This window comes from Clupea harengus, chromosome 21, assembly GCF_900700415.2.
Source record: "Clupea harengus chromosome 21, Ch_v2.0.2, whole genome shotgun sequence".
NCBI lineage: Eukaryota > Metazoa > Chordata > Actinopteri > Clupeiformes > Clupeidae > Clupea > Clupea harengus.
In genome coordinates, this window is record NC_045172.1 from 14,140,928 (window position 1) to 14,152,138 (window position 11,211).

General features: G+C 39.8%; 1 protein-coding gene across 1 annotated transcript; it reads right to left on the reverse strand.

Moving 5' to 3' along the window:
- Window positions 1-1,065: 1,065 nt before the first annotated feature.
- Window positions 1,066-6,503, reverse strand: mnx2b (motor neuron and pancreas homeobox 2b). The gene is made up of 3 exons (XM_012840530.2): window positions 4,917-6,503; window positions 2,757-2,917; window positions 1,066-2,480 (listed from the first exon to the last, which is right to left on the reverse strand). The coding sequence occupies exons 1-3, from the start codon at window positions 5,359-5,361 to the stop codon at window positions 2,094-2,096; spliced, it is 993 nt and encodes a 330-aa protein (XP_012695984.1). The 5' UTR covers window positions 5,362-6,503; the 3' UTR covers window positions 1,066-2,093.
- Between the last annotated feature and the right edge of the window lie 4,708 nt (window positions 6,504-11,211).

The following is an 11,211-nucleotide window of genomic DNA, read 5'->3' on the forward strand; positions in this document are numbered from 1 at the left end:
ACCTGATCTAAAGGTCTCTACTTTAAAGATCAGCTTTTGCCAAGAACAATTTTTGCTAAGAACCTTGAGGAGAAATGCTGTGAAAACTTTTAGTTTTTTGACTCTGTTGGAAGCAGGAAGCTTGAAGCAAAATGGTCAACACAAATAGTTGCCAGCCAAAACTGCATGCAATTAGACCAAATTTTACGACAAAGATGTGCCTTAGACAACCCTTTGACACTGAAATGTCAAAATGTGTACCTCTCTTCCTGTATTAAAATAAAACCTTAGTTTTTAGTTCTCATTGAAGGTGTAGTCCTCAATCCTGGTGAAAATGTTTTTGATATTTGAACTCAGCCATCAAATACACCCCTCCCTGCACCGCTCCTGAAGCAACATTGTTCATTGTATTGCTTGTCCGAGCCACTTAGTTTGTTTCTCATTCACAGAGCCAGTACCTGAGCTTTTATGAGCGCACACACAGAGCTAGAGGACGTGAGGAGAATATCGGTTTATAATCAAGGACCCTATCGTTTATGAAAACTGACACCGAAAGATTGATGTTGATTCTTTTGTGTCTTTCCACAGGATTCTCAATGAATGGTTCAAATCTGACTGTAGCTCCTGCTTTTTAAAGAATGCTAAATTCATAAAACTTACACTCTGCTTGCTATAAAAAAAAAAAACGTAATATATCTGATAGAGAAATACCTCTTGGACTCTCCAGTCCATGCTGTCAGCAACTTCATATTCACCAATTAAACTTGCAGAAAGATAAACATCCCTGTCAATTTTTTTGTGTGTGCACTGTACAACAAAAAAAACATTGATTCCTGGGGTGAGAAGTTGAGAAACTGATGCATTAACTACAAAGGTCTATGTTCATCCTAATTCCCTGTAACCATGTAAACATCCCTTCATTTCTATTAATATCTATTGAGTGGAAACTAACACCCCTCACAACTCCATAAGTACGTTTAGCTCATATTACATATTTCATTAACAAACCCCTAATGATAAAGTTTCATGTTTGTTAACTTCTCATTGCTCAGGCTGTCTGTTACTGTCAGTCCAAAACGACATTAGTTGTGTTTAGAGGAGGACAGTCCTCTATCTTTTTTTTTAATTTATTTTTTTCTGTACATTGACACAGAGCAGTTGCAGTTAAATATACCTGTTTTTGTCCCTTTTAAATCATTTTTCAATGCAAATAAATTACAGTTACAGTGACCACAATGACAGAAAAAACACATACCTTCATTGCACATTTTTGTGTCACAGGAATCTTGCACACAACCCCTCAATTCCAGTTCAAACACAGTTAAGTTACATCAGTGTGTTTAAGGGCAGAACTGTAGTTCTAGTCATGATATCTCAAATGCAACAGAGAGACATGTTTGTCAACAAATTCAAGTCAAAAGACATTCACAGTCTTCACTGATCACTTTTTTACATACACATAAAATGTCTTTGTTTGGCATGCTAAAAAATACATACATTGGGGATCTGTGCAGAAATGTGTGGCATTTGTAAAACGTATTTATGAACATATATAAAAACAAATAAGCTGAAGATGTCCCTAAGCTAAGGTCCATTTACAATTTGCATGCAAGATTGTGTGTGTGTGTGTTTGGTGTGTATGTGCGTGAGAGAGAGGCAGAACGATATATATAGAGGCAGAGAGAATGTGATTGTGTCTAAGAGAGAGAGAGAGAAATTGATTTTGGTGTGTAAATTGAAGTGAGTGTATATGATTCGGGTTATGTCTGGGGGCATTTTATTGTTCACCGTTTCAAAATTGTGTAAGAATGTGAATTTGTCCTGGTGCTGACACCGATTTGAAAACAAATAGGCCTACACTGTGCACCACAAGTCATCATGACACTCTTGTCACTATTTTAAGCTTTTTACTGTTTGTGTGTGTCTGTGTATGTGTAGGCAGTCTCATATTTGGTCTGGTGAGAGGTGGTCATGAACTATGACCAATTGTTTATTCCTAAGCAGCGATCAGAAAGCCTCCTGGCTCCATCCATCAAACATCAAGCAGGCCACTTCAGTCAACTGGTGAACCTCTCCCATTGGCTCAAATAACACTGACAGTCTTCCGTGTCCAATCACAACCCAGCTCCGATCTTTCGGTCTGGCACTTCCACCCCGTCCATGTCATCATCAGAGAACGGGCTGTGCGAGTGGTAGCTGACCTCTACGCCATTTTGCAGGAAGTCCGCAGGTTGTGCCATGGTTGCCATGTCAACCGTGTAGCCATGGTGATGGCGTTCTTCGTCCTCATCTTCATCGTCTTCATCTTCTTCCTCCCCTTCTTCCTCACCCAAGTCGTTGTGGTCCACAATTCTCCCCCTCCTGCCCTCCCCGCCTCCCTTCTCATTGGCCGTCTTGGTCCCGCCTCCGCGCTGGCGCTCTACCTCCAATTGGGCCGCTTGCTCTTTGGCCTTGCGGCTGCGCTTCCATTTCATCCGCCGGTTCTGGAACCAGATCTTTACCTGGCCAAACAAACACACACACACAAACGTACATATAAACGCATTAGTGTAATTCTATTTTATTTTATTATATTGATATATATATATATATTATATATATAAACACATACATACATAAATACATACAAATTTGTATTAATTTAGTCATACATGTTATTTAGCCCACATGAAGCAGGAGACTTAGTCACTGCAACCAGAAGTCACTGTTATGCACAGTGTAATAAGCGCTCTCTCTCTCTCTCTCCCTCCCTTACACAGACATGGGTACATGCTCACCTGTGTCTCTGTGAGCATGAGAGAGGTGGCCACCTCGAAGCGTTTGGGCCTGGACAGGTACTTGTTGAGTTTGAACTGGTTCTCCAGCTCCAGGAGCTGCTGACTCGTGAAGGCTGTCCGCGGCCGACGGCATTTACCCATCAGGCCCGACTGTGGGGACGCTGTGGGCAGGAGAGGGATACGTTAAAATCAGTGAGTAAGCAAGTACATAAATACTCAAAATCATCAGATAATTTCTGTAGCTTTGGATTTCAAACAGACCTTCCATCAAAACAGCAAAGGCAGAATAAGGATGCATCATTGTGCTATGACTAGTAACAGAGAGGGAGTTCTAAATCATGGTCTCTCTCGCTCTCTCTCTCTCTCTCTTTCATTTAATGACTGTAGTACAACAAAGCTTTTGGAAAACGGGGCCTATCTTTCATGATATGTAAAAGTGTTCTGTTTTTATATTCAGTGGCTCTGGACATTTATCTAACACCGTAATTTACAAAACGCTTATGATGCGCTTTGATGAGCGGGAAAAGGAGCTGTTAATGCACTTGGGAATAAAAGTTTAAGACCATTCATAAGGGGACATGCTATTCATGTCTAAATTTTTATTATATTTTTGTGTCATTTATAAAATGCCAAGGACTTTGAGGCACCTATTTAATAGAGGATGAGCCTCTCTCTCACACACACACAATCTCTCTCACACACACATATGCCCGAATTTGCCCGCTATCATTAACGGTAATAGCTTTACTTGGCTTTATTGTTGACGTGAGGACACAAGAAGCGGAGCTGTAAGGCCGTAAAACGCCAGAGCACGCCATTAACTTAATGAAAATTCGATGAACGCTTTTGGGATTTTATTGATGAACTACAGAATGTTTAAGGTGTTTGTTTTATGTAGTTTCACCCCACACAAAGACGACTTTTACTCATTTGACGTTTATTGAGAAATAAATACGCCTAGACTAAAATATATATGGTTATCTCTAAATCTTGTATTAGAGAAGAACAACTATGTTACTATCGGTTAAAACTACATGCGCAATACTATTTGTGCCGTGTGGAAATCAAGGGTTCATGTTTCGAGGGCAAAAGGTAGCCTATTGACCAAAATGGAATAAGGAAAGACGTCATAGATATTACCTTTAAGTATGTCTTACCTCATGGTAGGCCTGTAGGCCTAAATAAGTAAAAACGCCTACAAGAAAGCAGTCACAAATCATGCACTTTGGTCGTTAGTTGGGATTGAAAAATGTATTGTTTTAGGAACCAAATGAACAGAATTTGCATTTTTACATAAAATATATTATTTATTTAATTTGTAAGAGGTTATAGTTAGACTCCAACTATGGAGAAGCATATGCTGGGTTGCACTGCTCATAAATTAAATAGAAGATAAACACTTAAATAATTCCCGCTCGACTCTACTTCCTCTCTGTCGCAGTGTAAACATTATTTCAGTTTAATACATGATGAAAATGCAATTATAAATGTTAGGAATATTTGCTTAAATATTAACCATCTGGTTTTCAGCTCCCCTTGTGTGTGTGTGTGTGTCTGTGTGCTCCCACCTCACCTTTGGATCAGGAACAATAAGTGTCTTTACAGCAATTTGCAGCGGTAAGCTTCAATGCTTTGGAAGTGGTTGTAAAGTGATCAAATACACCTTTACTCTGAGATAAAATGTCCCAGCCCTTTAGATATATTAATTGCTCTTCCTGAACGCCAAAATAGCTTTGACTAATTACTTAACAAGTATTGCGCATTCAACAAACCGTGTGGATAGATTGTTCTTGAATTTTTTTGCAATTAAAGTAAAATGTGTTTTCCCTCGTCAACCAGGTCAGGTTATCTCACTGCGTTTTATCAGTACAGTATCAGATCTGTCATTATGTTTGCGTAAAGTGCTGCTTCAAACTTCAAAGAGGAAGGCCACGCCGTGGCTCGTGTGTGTGTGTGTGTGTGTGTTCACCTGCATATGAATACAGTCTTAATGATAATGACACTTCGTTTTTACTTGAAAGTAATAAAACAAACAGCCAAGCCAGGAAGGCGCGGCACGGTGTCCAGAACAGAGAATAGGGCCTACGTGGCTAGTGTGTGTGTGTACATCTTCAACACAATCGTTTTTCAGTGGAATTAGATGCATTAAAACAAACTTACTGGCAAACTCAGGAAGGCGCGGCACCATGATCCCCGCCCGTATCCAGTGCTCCAGTGGGAAAGAACCCGCCATCGTTGCTGCTTTTAGGTGCTCTGGGTATGGCGGGGCTAGTTGCGTGAAGCCAGAGTATGCAAAGGCAGGATGCTGTCCTCCCAGAGCTGATATGGGGTACATGGGAGTGGGGTACATGCCAGGTATTGCCCCGTGGGTCAGTGAAGTGAGTCCTGTATGCGAGAGATTCAGTAAACCCGGCTTGGGAATGATCCCGGTTTGAAGCTGAATTAAACCGGGTGTTCCCCTGGGAGATGGTGTGTCTGCGCGCCGGCAGGACACGGGGCTCCCTGCTGGGCTGTCGTTACTCAGTCCTGGAGAGAGATCCCGATTGGACCGGTGAGTTTCGTCTGCCAGCAAGGCATCAATCCGAAAGTTCTTGGATCTTTCCATCTGCGCGCTTGGCTGGAGATATAGTCTGGCAAATCTTGCGCGAATGAGACTTTGCAGTTCTTAACTTCCGTTGCAGTTGCAAGATGCAGCTGTTTAGAGTAGCCGAGCAAAATAACGTTTTTCACTGATCATTCTTCAGCGGCATTAAAGAATCTCGTCTTGTATGATTTGAGTTATGAACTGCAGATATGCATGGTTTCTGAAAAAGACCGGTTGGTTCTAACCTCATTATATCCTGATTTGAGAAGTTATGTTCAATATATTTTGAGTTTTGATGCCATGTTTACAATTAATATAAGAGCAACTACATGAACACGGTAAACTATCCAAATGGCATTAAGTACTACGCATGTTAACCGGTTGCATTTGAATATAAACGACCAAGGAAAAATAACAATGTCCAAAACTTGACTCAACGCCTTGCTTCTTAGTCGACAGCTATGTTGCTCTTATCTGCGGGTGGTTCTGCAGTTGTGGGATAATCTTCGGTTTCACCTGACACGCAGTGTAACTTGTCTCACTTACGCAGTTGTCCACACCTCCGGTCTTGTCCTTGGAATCCCACCCCAAGGTTCATCTGGGCTCTGATTGGCTAATTCGGTTGTCCCGCGGGAGTTAGATCACTTGACAGTTTTCTAATTAACTAATTACGCTCTCGTTTGTCCAGTGCTCTCATGATATCCAGAGCGCACGCGTCAGCGTGTCCTGCGCAACCAAAGCGTTTCTGATTTATTTTAGCTGAGAACAGAAGGACAACAGGGCTGCATCTGTCATAGGCCTATATAAGGTTATATCACCACAACCCTGCTCATTTGACAAAAACAGTTATGGTCCTTTGAGGCTAAAAAGTTTTGACGATTGGTTGTTTTGAAGGCATAATCGTCTTGCTGGTTGAATTGTATTCATCATGGCAATGAACACCAAAATTAACTTTTGTGCCAGTGCACACAATCATCAAAAAGTGATGAGGCACACTTGTAGTTACAATAGGCGCAACGTGCAACGTGGATACCAGTTTAAACACCAAAGTAGATCTGGGCCTTCCCATTTATTTTGAAGTTTGTCATGGTTTTAAGACAGATATCATATCATGTCATTTTTTTCTATCAATCAATATATCTTACTACTACTACTACGACTACTGCTGCTACTACTACTACCAACTCTAATAATAATAATAATAACAACAATATTAATAACAGCATGACATTATTATTAATTTTATTATTATTATTATTATTAGAGGTAGTAGTAATATGAATGGCCTACGTGCGATATTGTCCAGTAAATGTCTTTAATCTGTAAAATGGAATGTGTATTGTTATCAAATGATATATCTTTCAATATGTATAATCTTAACGACTTGCTTATTTTAAAAGTAGAATTATCAAGGTAATGAAATTTAACGATCTGGAATTATACACAGGCCGTAAAATTGTGCATTAGGTAGATGTGATTTAGAATCATGATGTACCCTATACATATCGAAGGCTTTGTGGGCTTTACGGTTTTGGACCCTCTGTGAAACAAGCCATATTGTATCTGAGGGGAACCTATGATGAGGTAACGGTAATATTTCGTGCAACACATTCCATGTTTCATACATGTGCAGTAAAGATGCATTGTCTAAGAGTGGTCTATCTGTATATCCTTTTCACATTGATACATGTAAACCAATGTCATTTGGTAATTGCTTAGTAACCTGTACATTTATTTACTCTGTTGACAACATCCCTCCCTGGCATGAGCTTTTCTTCTTCTGGGCGCTCCACGATGTGTCCATTAAAAAAAGAGATAAAATATTCCTGTGAGGTCATCTGCAAGTGGTGTGTGAATGTGTGTGTGTGTGTGCGGGCTGTGTGTTTGCATTATGCTTATGGGTATATGGAGGCGCCAGAAAGTATTCTTGAAATCTTTACAGCGATAGCCTACTATCCCTAAAAATATGAACACAACATTAAAGATAAATAAATAATATAATGCAATGTAAAATAAAATTAAACCATAGAGATATTATAGGCCTATATTGTGGAGGCCAGATATCGGCCATATTTTCTTCTTCTCGTTCTACTTATTTTCAGTAATTATTATTGTTCCCATTTATTGCCCCACCCCATGATATTTGCATGCCTGTTCTGTCTCTGTCTCCTCAGCAGGTAATGGGGAGCAGGTGTACAACAGGTGTACCCCATGATTGGATGGCTACAAAAGCCCTGATCAGATGGCAGTCGAGAGGGCGTTGGATTGGAGTTTTGGATTGGTCGTTGGTGTTTGAATAGAGATTGGTTTTGGATTGTCGTTGGTTTTGGAGTGTCGTTGGTTTTGGAGTGTGTTTGGTTTTGGATTGTCGTCGTCGTTTGTTTATATTACCAGTTAACTGACTTTACAGTACATCTTTTGTTTCTGCTTCACAACACTGATCTTCACCACACGTTTGCTATAATTATTAGATAACTATATAAACTTGTAAAATCATTAATACATTTATTATTATTATTATTATTATCCTAAATTCTGCGTGGCCTCCCCTTCTTGTTTCGTGCCTTGAGTTGGCTCGTAACATTATTATTTAACATTATTAACCATCAAATTCACTTAAGTGTATAGGCTACAAAAGCGTTGTAAAAATTATATAGAAGTGGATTTTTGATCATTTTAGTCCAGGGTGTATTGTGATCCTATCACACAAACAGAATATTTGTTCACTACCTGGAAAATTATATCAACCTGCAGAATAACTCATCCAGTGAGACAATAGGAAAAGCGGTTACTGTTTCCTTAGCAATGGGTTGTAGGCTTTACATAAGCTTTAAAACCATCAGAGTAAGTCCAATAGACAGTAGCAAGAAAGTAGCATCAGTTTTAGTGATCTACAGAGGGTATATTCATCAAATTAAATTTGTCCTATACACAAGATAAATAGGAAGATTTAATTGATACTGAAAACGTGGTCTAGTGAAATAAATGAGTTTTTAGGCCTATCACTAAAAATATATGCCTTAGCCTATATGTAACCCAACCGCAGTTTGAATTGACAATTAAATAGATCAAATATTTTAAATCAATGTGCATTTAAACATAGGATGCAAGTCTGAAACATTTGTTTACAGTATAGCCTACAAATCCCATCAACATCGAAAGTGTTAATATTGGCACACCAGAATAAGGCATGGGACATACTGGTAGCCCAACCAACTAAACTGCGATCTACTTTCTATACCTAACAAAATTGCCTAACAAGGAAATACAAATCCACGCAGATTGAATGAATCAACCGAGCGCAGAAAATGTGGATGTTTTTGTTACGTCTGACCCGAGAAGATTGGAGCGGTGACACCTGCAAGGAATACGCCCCTCTCCCCTTCGTGTCCTATCACCCAGATTACTGCCTGTCGTCGGAGGTGATATAGAGCTAATTTGCTCAAGGGAAATCAACGCCGGCAGCCAAGTGCTTTCGGCATATTCTAAAGCAACCTCTCTCCCTCCGCGCCCGTTTCGCTGCTTTTATGATTTAAAAGTAATTTAAATAGGCCGGCTACTGGTAAATCCGTCATTGGCACTCGGTGACAGAGGTGCACAAATTAAATTGAATCAATGCGAGCGGTGGCACTGCTGCCCGCGTGTCACATCTCAGGTTTAAGCGCAAAAGCACTGCAGCGCGCGCAGGCACAAATAGCCCACAAAGGCAAACTGCTATCACGTTCTCCCTCTCTCTCTCTCTCTCTCTCTCTCTCTCTCTCTCTCTCTCTCTGTGTGTTTGTATATGTTTGTGAAGGAACAGAGACAAATTATTTTATACAGAACCAGAGGTAGGCATTGGTGAAACTGATGGCATGTATTCAACACCTCCCTCTACTTGGTGCAAACTGCAGATGATGAACAGGTCTGTTTGGTATTAAGAACATATATAGGCAGTTGTGGTAATGGGTAATTTAGCATCAATAATTTAATTTAATAATTTGTCAGTCGGGTATCGTCAGTCAGCAACCAATCACCGTGATACTGTGGCCCTGCCTGTACAGTAATGTTTCTCACTTGTCAGTGGTGATGTTGCTCTGTGATTTGAGACAGGAGTGGAACTGAGATGAGAAGTCAGAATAACGGGAGGAAGAGAAGTGTGATTGACAGAGAGGCCGGCAAAAGAGAGGGGGTAGGCTACCAGTGACAAGAGTGTGATTGGTTTTCAGTTTAGTGTGGGGCTGGATCAGGTAGTGGGGCAGGCTGCTGTTCTTTAATCAGAATAGGACAGGTGTGTGTGTGTGTGTGTGTGTGTGTGTGTGTGTGTGTGTGTGTGTGTGTGTGAGAGAGAGAGAGAGAGAGAGAGAGAGAGAGAGAGAGAGTACAGGATTTTGAAGACCAAACTACCTGATTAACTCTGTATCATCAATTTTGTCACTGGTCTTGATACAGACTCGAGGGATTGTGCCATTTGTAGCGTAGTCATATGACTCCCCATAAAACTACATAAAACTGTATATTCATACAACTTCTCATACCTGTGCAACTATATTCTTACAAATGTAAGATATATTAATATAACACAGATGCAGATACACAAATGGCACATACATTTACATTTGAATATTAATAACAATAATATTGCTGCTGCTTTTCCCCCCTACCAACATCAAGGGAGCACACATATTGATCAAATTAAGGCCATAGCTGCACTGTCAATGTTATCTGCTGAATTAACAGTTGTAAATACGCCTTTGCTAGCTCTGGATAAAATTCTATCTAATCAGACTTTGTGATGACCAACTGTACGTCATTTTAGCTGAAGGCCATATACTGTACAAATATTACAGCACTCATAGCTCCAGGTATTAGTTTTGAATCCATGACAATGGTTTCATTGCAGTACAAAGTCAAAGTTTATCAATGAATCCCATAACATTTAGGGCCTGTCGCATTTACAGAACATTAAAGGACCTTATCACCGATTATGGGCATATTTTTCAATCATTACCACAGCTCTTCAGTGATTTGAGCACAACCGACAAATGATCCCATGCCTCTTCCAGAGTCAGCACTTTGTTTCCTTATTGGGCGTTGATCTCTCCGTGTCTATCCTGGAAAGGATAGTGTGATTAGGTCCTGCTGGGGGACTGGAAGTTCCCCTAAATGCTAGCCGATGTCCTCCTTGTTTTCATGCTTGGTTGAACTATAATAAAGTTTGCACATCTATAATTGCTTTTGTCTTTGATCCTATTTTATATTTTGATTTTGCAGTGAATAAATCTTGAAAATCAGAAAAGCACTGATATGTAAATGCCCTCAAAGAGTAAGTCCATTGTGAGGTGTTAGAGTTACATTTAGTCATTTAGCAGACGCTTTTGTCCAAAGCGACGTACAAGGGAGAGTTGCCTACTCTCCTTCAGTACAGGGTGATGTGTCTCTGGTTTAGATCTAGCCTCAGGCTGTACAGATGTTTCAAGACCAAATATTTCTGTACAGAGGTGGGCAAAAGGAAGCATCTTACCTATCTTAATCACAGTTAGTCAACTGTCATATGACTGGTCATTATTTCCTTCATTTTGATAATGTCTATAAACACTGTCTATGATTTTTCATCCACTACCTTTGAGTTTGTGAAATAATTTATTGGGGGTTAAGGGATTCTGGGAAATCAAACCACTATATGTCGAGTGGGACAGCATTATAATAAATTGTACAAAGTGAATAGTTTGTACAGTAAATGTAAAAACATAGTTTAAGACCTATGACATTGCATACCTCTACACACTTAAATATATTGTAAGTCACGTTGAATTAAAATTCGAATATAAAAATGACTGATATCTGAAATAACAGAAATGTCCAAAACATGAACTTGCTATACCTTTCCCT

Excerpts from the sequence above, each read along its gene's own strand:
- mnx2b (XM_012840530.2), bottom strand. The coding sequence starts at position 5,361 with ATGGAAAGATCCAAGAACTTTCGGATTGATGCCTTGCTGGCAGACGAA. Across the intron at positions 2,918-4,916 it reads GCGCCTTCCTGAGTTTGCCA|CGTCCCCACAGTCGGGCCTG; the intron begins GTAAGTTTGTTT and ends TCCTGCCCACAG. Across the intron at positions 2,481-2,756 it reads TCATGCTCACAGAGACACAG|GTAAAGATCTGGTTCCAGAA; the intron begins GTGAGCATGTAC and ends TTGTTTGGCCAG.